Source organism: Hesperophylax consimilis, chromosome 8, assembly GCF_061612785.1.
Source record: "Hesperophylax consimilis isolate HC1 chromosome 8, BYU_Hcon_1.0, whole genome shotgun sequence".
Classification (NCBI taxonomy): Eukaryota; Metazoa; Arthropoda; class Insecta; order Trichoptera; family Limnephilidae; genus Hesperophylax; species Hesperophylax consimilis.
This window is the reverse complement of record NC_142843.1, coordinates 25,969,396-25,990,286: the sequence shown is the minus strand read 5'-3', so window position 1 is coordinate 25,990,286 and position 20,891 is coordinate 25,969,396. Positions and strand designations below refer to the sequence as shown.

The 20,891-nt window shown below is 34.2% G+C and overlaps 2 protein-coding genes across 3 annotated transcripts in view; one reads left to right on the top strand and one right to left on the bottom strand.

Annotated features, from left to right (window-relative positions):
* Positions 1–20,891, top strand: part of IP3K1 (inositol-trisphosphate 3-kinase-like protein) — a 207,585-nt gene that overhangs the window by 9,937 nt on the left and 176,757 nt on the right. The window contains exon 2 of one of the 2 annotated variants that reach the window (XM_089634556.1): positions 375–458. The exons of the other annotated variant lie outside the window; for it this stretch is intronic. Within the exon in view, the coding sequence (XP_089490682.1) occupies positions 375–458 (84 nt within the window). The remainder of the gene's footprint in view (positions 1–374; positions 459–20,891) is intronic. 2 annotated transcript variants of the gene reach the window in all.
* LOC149421797 (tubulin beta chain-like) lies at positions 5,358–7,416 on the bottom strand. Its single transcript, XM_089634024.1, has 2 exons — positions 7,360–7,416; positions 5,358–6,638 (listed from the first exon to the last, which is right to left on the bottom strand). Exons 1-2 carry the CDS (start codon positions 7,414–7,416, stop codon positions 5,358–5,360), a joined length of 1,338 nt encoding a protein of 445 aa, XP_089490150.1.

Here is a 20,891-nt window from a genome sequence, read left to right as displayed (position 1 = left end):
TATATATATCATACTAGCTATAAGTCCCCGGCATTGTCCGGGTTTTATGCAAAATTTTCGGATATGCAGTAATTTTACTCTCATTTTTAAAGTGAAGTGCGCAAAATTTCATAAGGATTATCAAAATTCTGCTTTGGGGTGGGTTTTTTTAAAAATCTATATAAACAGTGACCTTCTTCTTGTGTTGAAGGTAAAGTGTGCAAAATTTCATCAATATCGGAATAACGCCGTAGATTTGTATAAAAATCAAACTATTACTATACCAACTATACTATTTTATGACGCATTTCGTGACACCGTCAAGTCACGTAGTGTGCATTAAAAAATAAAACATAACATTATGCAAAAATATGTAACCTTTTTACTGTTTTTAGGTGACTAAAGGTGAAAAGCAGCAACTGAATGACACGGATCAAAATGTGAAACATGTTAACACGTTCCTTCGCTGCTGCACTTTTGTAAGTTCTATTATTTTTATATATACATATTTTTTTAATTTATTTATTATTTAACATTATAAATTATAACAATATGCAGACTTATATATATATAATTTTTTCGTTATTATTCTATTTCTCCATAAGTTGAGCTCCAGGAGCTCGTGTTTATGGGAGGAGTCTTTAAATTTAGTTCTAATGATTTTTTAAACAATAATCAAAAACTTTTGAAATAAATACAAACATAATATTAACATAGGTACACAAATTAGAAAATTGTGTTTTTAAAGATAATTAAAATAATATATCTTTTTACAGATTAAGTAAGCGTGAGGAAATTAAGGGTACAATATATCAAGAAAAATTTAGAAAAATAGTTTTTTTTAAAGACAATCAAATTAATATATATTTTTTACAGATTGAGTAAGTGTAAGAAAATTAGGGGTACCTACAATATATCATTATCCAATTTGAGGGACTTAATTAACTTTTTGAATTGTTCATAATTCACAGTTTCGGTTACACTAATTTTATTTTTGGACAATAATATATTGTACCATCTCACACCTAAATACGAATAGTGGTGCTGAGCCGTGGTCGTTCTAAGCATAGGAATGGCTATTAAGCCATTAGTTTTGAATCTATTGCTTATGCTATCTGAGGGGTGAATTTTATAAATAAAATATTCTTTATAAATTTGATATAAGGCGATTCTCTTATACAATTCTGTGATAGATGGTACATTAAATTCCTGAAATATCTCTAAAGTAGGGGAGTCATATGGTTTTCTAAGGATGATTTTTATAATTATTCTTTGAATTGTAATTATGGGCTGTAAAGAAGCCTTAAAAGCCCCTCCCCACCCAATAATCCCGTACTGCAATAAGGACTGAATTAATGTATAATAGACAATTTTGATAGTTTTCTTATTTAAAATATTTCGTATATTATAGAAAATATAGATAAGTTTTCTTATTCTTTCAACAGTGAGATTAATATGGTCTTTCCATCTAACATTTTTATCTATTAAGATACCAAGATATTTTATATTGGATTTATGATTTAGTTTCGCGCAGTCCGTATTACATGTACCGTCATGTACACAATTTTTAGAATGAATTGTTATGTTAATTAGGTTATTTGGCACATCTTCTTGTAGAGTGAAAGGAATACAATATGTTTTTTCTGTGTTGAGTGATAATAAATTGTCATCGAACCAATTTTTTATAACCTTCATATCCTGATTCGCTTCATTGGTAATTTCGTTCCATGTCTTTTTTTCGATAATTATTGCAGTGTCGTCAGCAAAGGATATAAGTTTACCATTAAGTGATAATTTAAACATATGGTTAACGTAAATTATAAATAAAATTGTTCCAATAACAGTCCCTTGGGGAATTCCAAATTCTAAAGTTTCAACTACGCTAAGTGAGTTATTTAATTTTACTTCTTGGTTTCTTTGAGTTAGATAGCTTTGCAGCCAATACCTTACCTTACCAATAATACCTATATCATTTAATTTATTAATTAGTTTTGTATGGGAGATACTATCAAAAGCCTTACGTAAATCAATGAAAATGCCAAGGCATTTTTTTTTATCTAATGCACGGTATATAGTTGAAGTTAGTTCTGCAATGGCATCATGAGTGCCTAGTTTCTCTCTAAATCCAAATTGGCTAGGACTAATTATTTTATTATTTTCAATATAGTATAAAAGTTGCTTTTTTACGATCTTTTCGAAAATTTTTGCAATGTTTGAGACAACAGATATGGGTCGATAATTTGATATTTCTTCAGGGCTGCCAGATTTAATAAGGGGTGTTACAATAGATTTTTTATAAAAGGAGGGGAATATTCCACTATTTAAACTAATATTTATAATGTGTGTAATTGGAATGCTTAATAATTCATTATAATTTTTCAATATTTCTACTGTGACTCCAGCAAACCCTGGTGCAGATGCACCTTTTAATTCACTAATAATATTTTTTATGTCATCTGTTGTTACCGGTTTGAAAACTGACCGATTATTTTGTTTGTGACAGTCCTTTTCGAAATTATCTATTTTATAATTTTCATCGATCCGTGTAGCTAAATTTTGTCCGACGTTAGCGAAATATTTATTGAAGGCATTAGCACATTTTGTCGGTTCCATTAGGGCATTAATAGAATTTTTTCCGATATTAATTTTTTTAATTTGAGTTTTTTTGTTTTTTCTACTATTTATTTCATTTATTGTTTTCCATATATGTTTTACATTTTGTTTAGCCACATCAATTTCATTTTTTGTAAAAGTTTTCTGTAGTTGTTTTTAGTAAACAGGTTAATTTGTTCCTAAATTTTTTATAATCTGCGTATATTTTTTTATCTAAGGGAAATTTCTTTGTCAAGCGATATAACTCTTCTTTAGCCCAGCTACACTACTCGCGAACTTGATCGAAGTTGACCGAATACGATAGTGTGGGCACGAACTTCGCTTCGCTTCGGGCAACTTCGCTTCGCTTCGCCCGACTTCCGATTGTTGTCGGTAAATGCGCCCGAGTCAAAGGACTCGAAGCGTCACGGCATAAATAAACCAATCACTGACTGGTTGGACTGAGTTACTCGCGAAGTTGCACGAGTGTGTGGGCACGCACTTCGAACTTCGGCTAACTTCGTCGAGGACTTCGTCGAAGCGTCGAAGCGAGTAGTGTAGCTGACACTAATAGACACGATTTAATTTACATACATTTTTTTAAGGATATTTATTTATTGATCTTAAGTTAGCTCACATCGTTGTGTCTGCTAATAATTACAGACATATATTTATATGAAAATTAACATTACTAGACAAACATAATACATCATTAAATATTTTAAATTTAATATACAAAAAAAACACGAACCAAACATGGATGCTTAAAAAAAAATCTTATTTTTAATCACGATTTTAATCTAAAGTTGAACGGCCTGGTACATAAGAGATTTCTGGGTGCTTGATTTCTTCCTTGTGCGCAATCTAATTTTCTTTGTATTTCTCATCTCATGTCCATGTATCTAGAGCCGGCCTCACGCCGCGGAAATTTTGCCAGGATTCGCCAGGGCGCCAAGGAGCTGATAAAACTAACACCTAACAGCCCCAACACATCGCCCTTGAGATTGTTTTTCACCAAAATGACGCTACACAAAAATAAAAATCATCCGAATATTATTGATTACAGTGATCACCTACCTACGCATCTATTGGTTTTGATAATATTAATATTTGATTTTAGAATAATAACTTAAGTAGGGTCTCCTGTCAAATTATTTCAAAACATCGGACAAAATGACGGCCTCCGTGATCGAGGGGTAAGGCTTTCGTTTAGCAAGCTGGAGGTCACGGTTTCAAATCCCGGCGTGCGCAAGTAAATTTTATTTGATTACTTGTGTTATTTCACAAATTACTCATTAAAAATATATAGGAAGATACTATCAGTATCGCCCTGGTAGACCGCCATCTAGAATTGAAACGTTGCTTTAAATGGCTTTGGCCGTGTTTGGTGACAAGATATGAATGTCCAGGTTATCCCCCACCTTCCTATTACCCATCTCCTTCCCTTCCTCTATAACATCAGACTCACAACATACTAATTGGGGATGCCATAGTCTCACTGGCTCAAGACTTTTGGGAGCAGTTGGAACTCTTGTACAGTTTCGCATAAAACAAAAACTAAATTGAGTCGGGGACATAGCGTTTTTGTTTTCCATCAGCCACGAAAAACTAAAACATTGCTGCCCTGCCCCAGTTTTCATGTTTGCACAAATATTTGAGGCAAAACCTTTTTTGGAATTATTGATTTGGTTTTCACTTATTTTATGATCTTGGTCATATTTAGTTCAGATTATAAAAAAAATAAAATAAATTATTAGTCGACATTTTAAAATAGTTTCAAAATTAAAAGAAGAAAAAACTTTTCAATAATATTTATTCGCAAAAAGGTACATGAACATGAACCCAAAAAATAGGTTCCTCCAAGTGACCTCCAACTCTCAGACCGCTCTAACAAAAACTACGGAATCCGATCTACACGCACCGCTTATCGCGTTCTAATGGCGGACCAAGTTTCGACGAGTGATTAATACGTAATAGCGCCTCTAATTATATAGCTCTAGCCTACATATTAGGAATAATTTAATGTGGTAAAGGTCATAATAATCATCAAGGCAACATAATAATATAGGCTAATTTCAAAAGCACATTTTTAAATAAATGCCTACTTATACCCTACTTCTAACGCGACTTAAATTTGTTTAAAATAGTCCCAGCTAGAGTTCGTACGGACGTCATCGACGTTCGTCCTCTTCCTTTTCATGCGTCTTGTTTGAAGACAAGAAATACATAAGTTACTAGAACGATGACGTCACGCAAGATTTCTCGCTGGAACTGGTATTTACATTAGATTAACATTATTCAGAACGTTTAGAAACTCGTTATTTCTAACAGCCAAATAAACAAAATAAAACATCATACAAGAAGAAAAAGAACCTAACCTAAGAAACAACTCGATTAATGATAATTATTTTTAGTTTTATGTTGCTCAGTCTTCGGAAGTCACAACGCGCGCCGTTTAAAAAAAACAGACATTTTGGGTGAGTCGAAGATCACTCGAATTATTATCAACCAAACAATTTTAAATTTGATAAAGAAAAACGACATCAAATATTTGTACTATTTATTTTGTCTGAAACAAATACATGAGATTTAAAGTTTTTAAACATAAGATAACAATTTCATCTTCGCGGGTGAGGGAAGCTCTTTCTAATCAAGCACAATGTGACCAATGGGTGTGTAAAAAAAAAGATTTAAGGTTACAGTACCAAAAAAATCGTGATTATATTAACGAATGAGAAGTATTAAGTAGATAAATGATCCACTCAAAGAGTATTACTAATAGAGTTTCAATCTTCTCCGCCTTCTTCTTCTTCATCGAATTCACCCTCCTCTTCAGCGCTGGCCTCCTGGTACTGTTGGTACTCTGAAACCAGATCATTCATGTTACTCTCCGCCTCTGTGAATTCCATCTCGTCCATACCTTCCCCGGTGTACCAATGCAGGAAAGCCTTGCGCCTGAACATGGCTGTGAACTGCTCCGAAACCCTCTTGAAGAGCTCTTGAATCGCAGTGGAGTTCCCGATGAACGTTGCCGACATCTTCAATCCCCTTGGCGGGATATCGCAAACTGCGGTCTTCACATTATTGGGAATCCATTCAGCGAAGTAAGAAGAATTCTTGTTCTGAATATTGAGCATCTGTTCATCTACTTCCCTCATGGACATTCTGCCTCGGAAAATGGCTGCCACGGTGAGGTAGCGACCGTGGCGAGGGTCGCAAGCCGCCATCATGTTCTTGGCATCAAACATTTGCTGGGTTAACTCGGGCACTGTCAATGCGCGGTACTGCTGGCTTCCACGAGAAGTCAAAGGAACGAACCCGGGGATGAAGAAATGAAGTCGGGGGAAAGGTACCATGTTCACGGCCAGCTTCCTCAAATCTGCATTCAGCTGTCCAGGAAAGCGCAGGCAGGTAGTCACGCCAGACATGGTCGCTGAAACCAGATGGTTCAAATCTCCATAAGTGGGAGTTGCAAGCTTCAGAGTTCTGAAGCAAATATCGTACAGAGCTTCGTTGTCAATGCAGAAACATTCATCAGTATTTTCCACCAGCTGATGGACTGACAGAGTTGCATTGTACGGTTCTACAACAGTATCAGATACTTTAGGGGATGGGACAACACTGAAGGTATTCATAATACGATCAGGGTATTCTTCTCTGATCTTGGAGATGAGTAATGTCCCTAGACCAGCGCCGGTGCCACCGCCTAGGGAGTGAGTCATTTGGAAGCCTTGAAGACAGTCGCAGCCTTCAGCTTCTTTGCGTACGACATCGAGCACGGAATCAACCAACTCTGCACCTTCAGTGTAGTGTCCTTTTGCCCAGTTGTTACCAGCTCCAGACTGGCCGAATACAAAGTTATCTGGGCGGAAGATTTGCCCGAACGGCCCAGATCTCACTGAGTCCATAGTGCCAGGCTCCAGATCGACGAGGACGGCTCTAGGGACGTATTTTCCGGCGATGGCTTCATTGTAGTAGACGTTTATGCGCTCGAGCTGCAAGTCAGAGTCTCCGCTGTAGGTGCCTGTTGGTTCAATGCCGTGCTCATCAGATATCACCTCCCAAAACTGTTGAACAAATAAATATATAATTAAGTTCATTTCATTTTTTTACATTAGATCCACACTGAAGGCCCAGAGGAAAAAGATTTCCCTCGTGGCCTATGTCATCTGTGGGGATGCTGTGTGGAGGGATTTTTTAAGGACAGGAAGGAGAGGAAATTATGGGATGGAAAAATGTATGAGGGGTGGGTAGGAATCTAGGTTTCGGTGTATCCAGGAGGTACCGATCCATTTCTCCCTCTGTGGTACAGGGCAATGGATCGATAGAGTCCTATTGGAGAGGTCAAATGGTCCCCCTCAACCAGCGTCTCCCGATACGGCCTGCCCATGCAGTAAGTGGGCATCTGCCGTCAGGATCTGGACAAACCTCACCTCATTAACCCGGGCACCCCTGCTAAGTAACCAAACGTGGCGAACTACTTGGGTAGACATATGGCAGAGGTGTTGGTTATCCAATAAATGATTCCCGGGGCGGCGGTGCCCATACCCGCCTCCCAAATACCGTGAAAACAAGAATTTGCATGAGTTTATTGAATTGATTAATTAATTAAAAAAGAACGCTGTTCAAAATAAGATCAAATTTCTGCGAAAATGTTCTCTGCTTGTGGCATACTTAAACAAACGAGCATTAATGTCGGGTACATGGTTGGACATCAGTTGTGTAAAATTAAAGATACTTTATTGGTAAAAGGGATTGTGTTTCAAGAACGAAAGATATTTCAATTACCTTAGCACCAATTTGGTTCCCGCACTGCCCCGCCTGCATATGCACAATTTCACGCATTTTTAGTTGCTGAGAATTTATTTGAAATACTATAACAACGAATTTTGTCAATGTAACACTAATTTTACATGAAATACAAAGTTATTATATTTTGAAAAGGGAGCCGACAAGAAACCGAATTTGCAGTACAACTGTTTTTTGATTGTGAAAAAAAAACACGAGATAGTTGGTAGATATAATGAACAAAAGCAGCTCGTTGAAATTGGAACGAAACTTACGATATTTATATTACATACAGGTACTTTTTAATTTTCATAATATGTGTTCTTAATCAGTAGGCACCTAAATTTGAATAAATAATGAACCGTTTATTTATTTATTTTTTATTTATTATTTAACATTATAAATGATAACAATATGCAGACTTATATATATATAATTTTTTCGTTATTATTCTATTTCTCCATAAGTTGAGCTCCAGGAGCTCGTGTTTATGGGGAGTCTTTAAATTTAGTTCTAATGATTTTTTAAACAATAATCAAAAACTTTTGAAATAAATACAAACACAATATTAACATAGGTACACAAATTAGAAAATTGTGTTTTTAAAGATAATTAAAATAATACATCTTTTTACAGATTAAGTAAGCGCGAGGAAATTAAGGGTACAATATATCAAGAAAAATTTAGAAAAATAGTTTTTTTAAAGACAATCAAATTAATATATATTTTTTACAGATTGAGTAAGTGTAAGAAAATTAGGGGTACAATATATCATTATCCAATTTGAGTGACTTAATTAACTTTTTGAATTGTTCATAATTCACAGTTTCGGTTACACTAATTTTATTTTTGGACAATAATATATTGTACCATCTCACACCTAAATACGAATAGTGGTGCTGAGCCGTGGTCGTTCTAAGCATAGGAATGGCTATTAAGCCATCAGTTTTGAATCTATTGCTTATGCTATCTGAGGGGTGAATTTTATAAATAAAATATTCTTTATAAATTTGATAAGGCGATTCTCTTATACAATTCTGTGATAGATGGTACATTAAATTCCTGAAATATCTCTAAAGTAGGGGAGTCATATGGTTTTCTAAGGATGATTTTTATAATTATTCTTTGAATTGTAATTATGGGCTGTAAAGAAGCCTTAAAAGCCCCTCCCCACCCAATAATCCCGTACTGCAATAAGGACTGAATTAATGCATAATAGACAATTTTGATAGTTTTCTTATTTAAAATATTTCGTATATTATAGAAAATATAGATAAGTTTTCTTATTCTTTCAACAGTGAGATTAATATGGTCTTTCCATTTAACATTTTTATTTATTAAGATACCAAGATATTTTATATTGGATTTATGATTTAGTTTCGCGCAGTCCGTATTACATGTACCGTCATTTACACAATTTTTAGAATGAATTGTTATGTTAATTAGGTTATTTGGCACATCTTCTTGTAGAGTGAAAGGAATATAATATGTTTTTTATGTGTTGAGTGATAATAAATTGCCATCGAACCAATTTTTTATAACCTTCATATCCTGATTCGCTTCATTGGTAATTTCGTTCCATGTCTTTTTTCGATAATTATTGCAGTGTCGTCAGCAAAGGATATAAGTTTACCATTAAGTGATAATTTAAACATATTGTTAAAGTAAATTGTAAATAAAATTGGTCCAATAACAGTTCCTTGGGGAATTCCAAATTCTAAAGTTTCATCTACGCTAAGTGAGTTATTTAATTTTACTTTTTGGTTTCTTTGAGTTAGATAGCTTTGCAGCCAATACCTTACCTTACCAATAATACCGATATCATTTAATTTATTAATTAGTTTTTTATGGGAGATACTATCAAAAGCCTTACGTAAATCAATGAAAATGCCAAGGCATTTTTTTTTATCTAATGCACGGTATTTAGTTGAAGTTAGTTCTGCAATGGCATCATGAGTGCCTAGTTTCTCTCTAAATCCAAATTGGCTAGGACTAATTATTTTATTATTTTCAATATAGTATAAAAGTTGCTTTTTTACGATCTTTTCGAAAATTTTTGCAATGTTTGAGACAACAGATATGGGTCGATAATTTGATATTTCTTCAGGGCTGCCAGATTTAAAAACGGGTGTTACAATAGATTTTTTATAAACGGAGGGGAATATTCCACTATTTAAACTAATATTTATAATGTGTGTAATTGGAATGCTTAATAATTCATTATAATTTTTCAATATTTCTACTGTGACTCCATCAAACACTGGTGCAGATGCACCTTTTAATTCACTAATAATATTTTTTATGTCATCTGTTATTACCGGTTTGAAAACTGACAAATTATTTTGTTTGTGACAGTCCTTTTCGAAATTATCTATTTTATAATTTTCATCGATCCGTGTAGCTAAATTTTGTCCGACGTTAGCGAAATATTTATTGAAGGCATTAGCACATTTTGTCGGTTCCATTAGGGCATTAATAGAATATTTTCCGATATTAATTTTTTTAATTTGAGTTTTTTTTGTTTTTTCTACTATTTATTTCATTTATTGTTTTCCATATATGTTTTACATTTTGTTTAGCCACATCAATTTCATTTTTGTAAAAGTTTTCTTTAGTTGTTTTTAGTAAACAGGTTAATTTGTTCCTAAATTTTTTATAATCTGTGTATATTTTTTTATCTAAGGTAAATTTCTTTGTCAAGCGATATAACTCTTCTTTTTTTCTAATAGACACGATTAAGCCATGTGAAATCCATGGTTTTATTTTTTTGAATTTTGATTTAATTTTTATAGTTTTAATATCTGTTGATGCTGTAATATAATATATAGTATAATATATTGCATAGTGTATTATCAAAAATATTTGCGCATGTTTCAGCACATGTTGATTCTAATACGGAACGCCATGTTTCTGTTTTTATTTTTAGGCTTAATTTATGATGGTTTAGTGAATTTTTTGTAAAATTATTGCATTTTGAATCAATATGATTATTAATATTAAGTTTTTGTATATAGATGCAAGTGTGATGATCAGTAATATTATTTTTTTAATATTATCGTGTGTAATTTGTCGGTATCTTTAGTGTTACTCCATATGTGATCGATACAAGATGGACGTTGACTTGTAATTTCTCTAGTATATTCATTTATACACAATATGAAATTCATTTCCGTCATATAATTGATAAATTCAGTTTTTATTTTGTTACTATTTTCGTTTGAAACATCTATGTTGAAATCGCCGATTATTTTTATGTTCTGTTTATTTTTTTTTGATAAGATAATGCTTCTCAATTTTTCCATAAATGTGTACTCGTTTGATCCGTGTGTTCGGTAAATTGCAATAATATTAAAACACATTTTATTTTGACTTGAAATAGTTTTCTTGACAATATTGAACAACTTAGCATTATGTTACTAGTGATGATATTATAAAGATGATACATACTATGTAGTATATTAATTTTGTTTTGTATAAATAATATTTTACAAACATTAACACTTTGAGAGTAGGCTAATATTTTAATGCTTTTTTTTTGTCTTAAAATTTTACAGAAATAGTTAATTAAATATTTTTTGGGTATTACTGATAAATCGTTATCTCTTTGATGGTAGATTAATAACATTAAAATATTTCTCAATTGTTTTAAAGTTTTAATATTTATAACTAAATTGTTTGAAAAGTCAGAAAAGTGTGAAAGTCAGAAAACAAGCGTATTTGAAACAAAGATATAAATTTTGGTATTGAGTTTTTAATCTTGTTAAGAATTTTAAAGTTAGTTTATTAAGAATGTTAAAGTAGGTACATACCTATTCATAATTTATACGCCCTTGGGCAATAGTCATTTTTTTTTATAAATACGTACAATTTTTGCTATTCGCTTTATAATTTGTATCGTTTGTTGACTTGAAAGTGTTGTTTTGGAAATCACAATTTTTGCATTTCTCTTCTTTGTTTTTATTGGGACAGTCTTTCCAAGGATGGTCCATGGCGCAGTGCAGGCACGAAGCATTCTTGTCCTTATTAAAGCAGTTGACAGCTGAATGTCCAAATCTCAGGCAATGGAAGCATTGTATTATTGGATTAGCATCCTCCACCCGCACTCTGTGGTATCTAATATTAATTTTCTCTTTAGATATGAGATATTTCCTAAGTTTTCTACTTGTTTCGACTATATAGTTTGTAAGATTGTTTTGTCCTTTTGGTTTAAGCATTTTTACTAATTTTACTGAGTTTTTTGGATTTTCATCCATGATGATTTTAATTCCATCATTTTGGGTTTTTAATTATTCTATTATTTCTTCTTCTGATAGGTCGATAGGTAGGTTTCTGATGAATAGTTTAGGATTTTTTTTCTAATTCTTTCGCGATCATATTATTTTTGAAGACCATATTTATTTCTTCTGTTAGTTTTTTGCGTGATCCTTTTTGGGGCAAGAGATGATTAGTTCCTTATTTGATGCTTTTTGCACTCCATTTACTGCAATCCCCAAATGCGATGTTTTAATTTATTTAACTATCATGTCTCGAATATCATCAGATGTTGTATTAGTATTTTCACTTGCAATTATTAATGAGTATTTGGCCTCTGGTATAGGTATTGAGAGGGTTGACTTTTTGTACGTCGTATTAATTGATTCCTTTTTTTCCTTTAAATAATTTTCAATTTTTTCTGAATGTTTTTCTTCATTCATAAGTTTATTTTGTAGCTCAATTATTTTTTCTTGTAGTTGAAGTTTTTCCTTGCACCATATTTCCTCTAGCTGGTGTATATCTTGTTCTATGTTACTCCTTTGTTTTGCCTCTTTGACAGATGAGCATTTTCCTATTTCAATTTTAATTGAGTCAATTAATGATTGGACACTTCGGTCCATAATGAGTTTTTTTTTTGCGGGCTGTCTGGTGACTAAATGCAGCCAGCCTGCTTTATTTTTGCAACAACAATATGTTAAACTGGGTATCACTGTGGTTTGTGGTTACTGAGTTTATCGAAATTTCTGGCCGTGCGAGCTGCACGGCGACAGAAACTAGACTGATTTTATTCATTCGGTACACCTTTGAAATTTCATGATAATATGCAATCTTTATGTGGAGGAATTTAAAGCGAAGCACTACATTTTTAAAACTTTAAATTTTGGTTTAAAAATTTAAAAATTTCATCGATTAGAAATATTTTAGATCTTTTAATCAAATACTAGGGCCTTTGAAATAATCGAATATTTTTATAAAAAAAAACTTTGCAAAAAAAGAAAAATAAAGTATCAGGCCAATAAAAACTGCTTTATAGTTAAAAATTTCCTACTCGTGAACCTCTTTTCGGTTATGGTTTTACTGTTTAATGTGGCAAATTAAGTTCTTTAGAAAATTATCGTAAAGCGATTAAATAAACACAGTTTTCGCGATGTTTTTTTTCTTGCGTAAATCAAAACTGCTGATTAACGCAAGAAAAAAATGATGTTAAGCCGGAATTTAAACCGTATCGTCATCTACACGGAGTGTTATTGTATGCGGCCCGATTCCAACTGTTAAACAACGTGTGCATCGCCTTAATGTGGCGCATATATTATGAAATACATCACAAATGAGTTCAAGCAAATAAATTTTATTTGATTAATTTGTGTTATTTCACAATTAATTAATTAAAATAATATATAGTATATTTGCGGCACGTTCCAGAGTGGAAGATACTACCAGTATCGCCCTGGTGTAAGACCACCATTCAGAATTGAAACGTTGCTCCAAATGGCTTTAGCCGTGTTTAGTGACTAGATCTGAATAGCCAGGTACTTCCCCACCTTCCTCTTTCCCTTCCCCACTTACCTTCAGCCTCACAACATCCCCCAATTGGGGATGCCATAGTCTCACTGGCTCCAGACGGGAGCAGTTGGGACTCTTGTGAGGTATTCACTATAAAAAAAAAAAAAAAGCAATCCATTTATATTTTCCTACTAGTTAACTTTGTTTTGGGATCCAGGTCAGTGGCGGCTTGTGACTTGTTATAGAGTGCTAAGTTTGAAAAAATCGACATTATTGATGTTCAAAAGGATTTTTTTTCAAAAATTCTATTTTGCTCAGTGAAGATTTTCAGGAAATTTCAGTTTGGCCGCACAGATTTCCTGAAATCTTTATATAATTAATCGATTTAAAAAAAAATAACGATGGCGTTTTCGGCTACAACAACATCAATAATGCCATTTTTGTAATCTTAGCAATCTAGTACTCCCAAAAGTTACGAGTCGCCACTGGTTCAGGTTATTTTGAATGGCTTTTGAATACCTCAATAGCCCCAGGTCCTAGGTGGTATATTGCACGACTGCTTTGCTTATGGCGTATAAACCTCCCCCCCGGTAACTTGTCATCGTGGCAACTTAAATAGTGCTGTTATTCACGGTCATATGTTTGTTTGTTTTTCGTTTATCTAACAACATGAATTTACTTTTAGTTAGATTTTTCATGAAGTTCATTTTGCAATTTGGAAATTTTATCTTCAGTATTATTTTCTGTAAAGTATAGAAATGTGGCATCTGCAAACATATTCCGAAAACAAAATTTATTCCAGGGCTTCGCCACTCTACCTACACACACAGTTTTGGAAACCCTGCCTTGATTAATAATGTTAATTCTCTTAATCCAGATATATCTTTGTAGAAAAATAATATCGCTTTGTTAATAAATCATTGACTACTTATCATCCACATTGTATACGTCTTGACGTATACAATGTGGATGATAAGTATTTTATTACTCTTGAGTAAATTAAATAACGGCGCCATTTGTCACAGCAAACTTTATAAATAAATTATGAACACCAATAATCGTTATTTGTCATAATAGATGTCCAATTGAACGACCGAAGTTCCGGCGTAGCTCGTGCCGAATGGGCTGATCCAATTTATACAATCTGATATGTGAATTGTCCGAACACTCACGTTGTGTTGCGTGATACATTTTAATCTATAAATTAGTTACGTGTGTGTATGTCTCGATCCAATAAGGATTCGGTGCGAATGGCGGGTGCGAACTGTGAAATTCACGCGGTAAAATAGCTACTTAATTTTGGCTGTTTACTATATAGTCTGTGTCTGTTCAAAACGTATTCGACCTGATTTTATTCCTTGGAAATAAATGAAGAACATGTTTGAATTTTTCCCACCCGCAGGAAGCGTCAGTCGCGTGTATTTTTTTTCACAAGAGTTTAAAGAGAGTTAAACAATGGAAGGGGAGATGTTCTGAGATAGATGACAGGGGAAAGAGAGGTTTGGTAGTAATTAGGTACGTGGTCTCGAAATAAATTTACTATTCCTAACATTTTTTTTATTGTGAAACCGCAAAAGAGTCCCAACCGTCTGGAGCCAGTGTTACTATGGTATCCCCAATTGGGGTATGTTCAATTCAGTTTTTTTATTGTGAATAAGCAAAAGAGTCCCAACCGTCTGGAGCCAGTGATACTATGGTATTCCCAATTGGGGTATGTTCAATTCATTTCAATTCAGTTTTTTATTGTGAATAAGCAAAAGAGTCCCAACCGTCTGGAGCCAGTGATACTATGGTATCCCCAATTGGGGTATGTTCAATTCATTTCAATTCAGTTTATTATTGTGAAACCGCAAAAGAGTCCCAACCGTCTGGAGCCAGTGATACTATGGTATCCCCAATTGGGGTATGTTCAATTCATTTCAATTCAGTTTATTCATTTTAAAAACATAACAAAATTGATTTTTTTTAATACGTTTGTTTGGTCATAAAAATTCTTACATAAATATAAACAGTGGATATATCAACTATACTAGTAATAATAGAGCTTGCTGAAGGTAGTGTGGAGGAGAAGCAGATGGGAAGATAGGATTGTAGAGAAGTAAGTAAGTGTAGCTATTCTGGTCTCGTCGCCAAACGCAACCAAAGCCATTTCAGTTCTTAATGGTGGTCTTACATCAGGGCGATACTGAGAGTATCTTCTTCTCTGGAACGTGCCGCAAATATACTATTTATTATTTTTTATTAGTAATATGTGAAATAACACCAATTAATCAAATACAATTTATTTGCGCACGCCGGGATTTGAACCCGCGACCTCCAGCTTGCTAGTCGACAGCCTTACCCCTGGACCACGGAGCCCGTCACCTAAAGTAAAGCCATTTCAACGGTCTGGTGGTGAAGAGATGTTCACTCACCATGGCGATAGATTAACTTCCTTTCTGGAATTAAGTGCGAATTAGATTCATTATTCTATTAATATTTCTATTTTTGAGACCGATAATTCGTGGTGGAATTCCATTATAATATATTATAATAAAACAAATAAAAAACTTTATTCCACTTAATTTTATTTTGACCGTAACCGGTTTCAGCTCGTCAAAGCCATCTTCAGACTGGTACACAAAATTCTTAGTCTACGGTTTATATACACAACATATGGGGGAGGGGGGAGAGGGGTAGTTTATAGGGTTTTTTATCAATTTTATTTGTTACTAAGTCGTTTAAGATTGTGGAATTTCTATTCTAATATAAGGTAATTAGCTTACTGGAATTACCAAAGATGGGTTATTTTCACAAAATGTGAAGAGGTGCCGTTAAAATGTGCTGAAGATTTAAAGTTTATGTTTCTGAATCTGATCATAGTACTAAAAATTTGTAATTTTCGTTCATAATTATTGATTTTTAAAACGATCTTAAAAGGCACTTTCCGAAACGGTTCCAATTGGCTACAACATCATTATGATGTAGAAAACTCTGCTGGTTGGTAAGACCGTCACCGGCGTTGGTCGGTGTGACGTCAACAACATATTCACGAATAAAAACGAACATGTCGTTTTGGCTGCAAATCAAAAATTGCACGTTATTTTAAACCCTAAAGGCTGACATTTTACAATGTACTTCTGAACTGTCAGAATGTAGATTACACAATTGTTTTCTTTTTATTAAAAAATTGCAAACCTTGAAAAATATTCTTCAAATACTAAGGACTGGTTGTTTCGGAGAATTTGAACAATTCTTCAAATTTCAAAGTTAATTTTCAAGTTCTGTGAAGGATTTTTTCAAGTTCTGTGAAAGATTTTTTCAAGTTCTGTCAAGCAACTATTATATAGTGATACAATAACAGAACTTAAATGGAACTTTCACAGAACCGGACAACGAATGATCAACCCATCCCAAGTGTTGTTTCACAAAATTATTAAAATAAAATCGGGAGCGTCTATGGTAAACTTATGTATGCCAACTGAAAGTTCGGTATTCTCTCTTTTTAATACTTAATTAATTAATTTTAAATCGTAAACATCACCGTAAGCATAATTTTTTGTGACCGTATTAAGCTGTGAAATATATTTCTCAAAAAGTCTAACGGTGTTTGTTTTCTGTGAAGAATATCTCCCAAAATTGCCCAAGCCTTCACTATCGTAATTTTTTTTTCCAGAATAAAAAAACATACCTTTTCCGCCGAATTGTCCCGGGCTGCTGCTAGGACAGGACTCTTCACAGGAATAGTGCACGAGAACAAGACAGTGTACCTACAATACTTTTTGAAATAATAAATAAATAAATACCCTACAAATAAAAGTCCCACAAAACCGTTTAAAATAGTTAGCAATAAAACCTTATTTTAATATCATACTGCTACAATACGTACCAAGTTTTTTTTAAATTTTAAGTACTAGAATTAAAACTTACCGATAATACCTATTGCACGAACAAATAAAATATGTAACAATGAGAGATTTCTAACAATCAAATTGAATATTTCTCAGTTTTGTAAGACTTATGCATAATATTGTAAAAAAAGCAACTGAATAAAAATATTATTTACATTAAAAAGCACGACAAATTGAGTTTTTTAGTTGGATTTTAGGATTATTTTTTTACGGGAATTAGAGAATAGCATTGCACTACGTCGTGCAACATTTTGATCGGGCTGACTTTACTCCTTATGTAGATGGCGATAAGGTTTAAAGTCCCGCTTAACACAAGCCGTCTGTTTTGATTTACACATGAAAAAAAACATCGCCAAAAAGTGGCTTTAATTTTATTTTTCGGACGTTAAGGCGCAAATATTAAAATGTTTTAAGATCTTCTAAATAACTTAATTTGTCACATTATACAATAAAACCATAATTGAAAAAGGGGTTCGTAAGTAGATGATTTGGAATTTAAAGCAGTTTATATAGGCCTGATACTTTATTTTCTTTCTGGGCTTATAAAAAGACTTTACTAACACTCGATTATTTCCAAGGCCAAGATGTATTCTAAAACATTTCTAACCATTCAAATTTTCAAACCAAAAATACATAATTTAGCATTACTACATAGTGCTTCGCCTAAATGAATTCTTAAATAATATATTTTTATTTCTTCATCAACCGCAAATTTACTTTATGGCGTCATTTTTATTTAATTGAAATAAAACGCTTTGTGTACACCACTGTTTAATCAAAATAATCTACATGTTTCAAAACCAATCAATTCTTCAACAATATTTTTTATCTTCATCTTTTGTCGAATTGTCACTTTTTGTTCAAGTTTTTTCATGTTAGCTCCACACAGAAGGCCCTGAAGAAAAAAAATTCTCTCATGTTATCTTTGGTTATGCTGTACGGAGGGTATTTTTAAGGAAAGAAAGGAGAGGAAGTTCCGAGAAGGAAACATGTACGAGGGGTGGGCAAGAAGGAATCTGACGGTCAGTTTGTCCAGGAGTGACGGACTTATGCATCTATTTCTCCCACTGCGGTGCACGGCGATGGGTCCAGAGATCAGTTGGAGAGGTCCAAAGGTCTCCCCAAACTAGCCTCTCACGTCACTCGTCACGGCACGCCACGCATCTGGTGACTAAGTGAGCTTTAGGCAATCGGAGGACCGGTGGGGGAGCTGCAGTATTCCGTGTGAACACTTGTCCGGTGTGGGAGGCGACTGATTTGGCAGGGACGAGGTCTATTCCTCACCCAAAAGGGTTATATACGGTACAGGACGATTATAGTTTCAGACTGCTGTGAACGCTCCTCCTAATAATATTATGTATGTTAAACATATTAGTATGTTAAATAAAGCAAAATATATAATCGAAAGGTTAATTAAAAACTCCAATAAAGCCGATAATAGTTTAATGATAAGTCATGTCACAAATATATGGGTTGAGCGATGGTGTCATCACTACCATCGCTCAAGGCGTCAATGTCGTGGAGAATCCTGCTTAAATAGAAAAATTAAATTAAAACAATATCCTGCTGAAGTCAATAAAAAAGCAGATACTATAGAAAAAAAAGCAATGGAAGACAAGGAAACTGTAAAATCCAAAATACAAAAAATATGGAATGCAACATAAATACAGAAATTCAAGCCAAGGTGGTATGATAACCATAATAGAATTAACGGGGGATGCCAGGAGCAGTAACACAAGGCACCTGAAACTCCGAACGATTTTAATCTAATCAGCGTCTGTAAGATCAGGCCATCTCTCAACCCTCAGAATGTACCTTTTAAATTTCTACACTGACACTCGAAGTTCTCCTTATTCGAAACGAGATTTGCGTTCCATACCGTCGTGATGACGTTTAGACTATCCAACATTTCCTCTCCAGCATCCGCCAAATCTCACAATGCCACAGAATGGCTCTGCTGCCACATGCGCAATTTCGATGGGTTAACAGGGTGAGACTGTGAAGTCTCTCCCTGAACTCCCCATGCCCGGATAGAAGTTGGGTCACAAGGTGATCCAGGTTTAAATATGTACCTTCCACTCTGCGTTTAACAGACGGGAAAAAGGAGTAAGTCCATCTTCCCGAATTTGGCCTATTCCATCGCGCCTGCCATTCACTGCAGGCATTTTTCGCATCAATCGAAGATGTTCTGGGAGAGACAGCCCCGCCCGGTGTTAAGTCAAAACCTAGGTGGGTAGCGGGTCTTCCACTGATAAGCTTTGTTAACACCTCCCAAATCGAAATGACACTAGGAACTGCAAAAAACAAACAAAAAAGGTTATCCTTCCAACCAAAAAAACAAAAAATTACTCCTCGAAAATCACTCTTCTTTGAGAGCCAAGCAGCTAGTAGAGATGGGTATGTTCTGTTTTTTGCCGGAGGCCTCCGAAGAGCAGTGGCGGCTCGTGACTTTTGTGTGTACTAGAGTGCTGATATTACAAAATATGGCATTATAGATGTTGTTGTAGCTGAAAAACCTTTTTGTTTCTTAAATAAAAAATTTCAGTTTGGACGTGGGCCGAATGGATTTCCTGAAAATCTTCATTAAAAAAATCTAACTGTCGAAAAAAAATAAAAAAGGTGTTCAGCTACAACATCAATAATGCAATTTTTTGTGAAATTAACACTATAGTAGACCCAAAAAAAATTAGGAGCCGCCACTGCGGCCAGGAGTTATTTCTTTTAAAATAACTCTGAGTTCTAGTGGGTCCGGGTTCCGAGTTCTTGGGTACGAACTGTATGACGCACGGGTCCGGTCCCGAACCGGGACCCGCACACGGATTCGGGCCTGTGTACCTAATTTTTTAAACATTTTATTTTATTTAAAAAAGTATACGAAACATAGTGACAAGCATTACATTCCCAAGAGTTATGAAACACATTTAAATTGATCAAATATCGGACACTGAAAATAGGTTTGTTTTACATATCACTCTAATAATTTGTTGCTAGTAATGAATTATAAGTCTGTGTCAGTCGATATTATTATTTAACTAATTAACTCATCGGTACCGAAAAAGTAACCCACAATCGCAACTCCAATACTATTAAACAATAAACAAAAATTTCTCTCACCGTAAAATCTGTAAACAGAATCGACCAGAGAGAACGAAACAGAGCGAAGGCTGACCAACCTAATGGGCGCCAAAACTCCAAACGGGCGCCCGCGTCGCCAGTGCAGGGTGGACTAATGGTGCTGCCACACGCAAAGCTCACATCAACAGATAATATAAAGCACAATAGCGCTCGCCATACAATCCCATACAGACCCGACACACGTAAAAAGATAACGCGCTATAAGTGTGGTTCTGAACTTCGCTAACCGAATTTATTTTACGTAACCGCTCCCGACGCGATATTTGAAAAGTTATGCGTCCCCCTCTCCGCCGTAAAAAGGAGAGGGGGTCATTTTAATTACGGAGCTACCAACTAAGTTCCGTGTTCCCTTTGACAGCCATGACATAAGCAGCCTAAAAATGCATTTCTTATTTATTATGTTAGCTCATATCGTCATGTGTGCTAGTAAATTTAGAAACATAAAAAAAAACTTTATTTGGCAAACATACTTAACATATATTTAAAATATAAATATAATCAATATTTGAATTTGAAGTAAACAAATTTTCGCCCTTTCAAAATTAATCATATTTTTAATCTCAGTATGTTTATATGGTAATATCATTCGGTTTTTTGATAAAAGTTGGACGGCTTGGACGAAAGTTGAGCTTATTTTACAATAATTTATTATATGTCGCTTTCGTCGATCGGCGTGCGAACTGCGAATTTCCTGATTCGACGGAGAGGTTATGTCAGATTATGTGAAAATGCGCTATTTACGCGCAGATT

Bases quoted from the DNA above. Each gene is read 5' to 3' on its own strand.
- LOC149421797 (XM_089634024.1), bottom strand. From the start codon at position 7,416: ATGCGTGAAATTGTGCATATGCAGGCGGGGCAGTGCGGGAACCAAATT. The intron at 6,639-7,359 runs GTAATTGAAATA...TTTGTTCAACAG, and splicing joins GGAACCAAATTGGTGCTAAG to TTTTGGGAGGTGATATCTGA.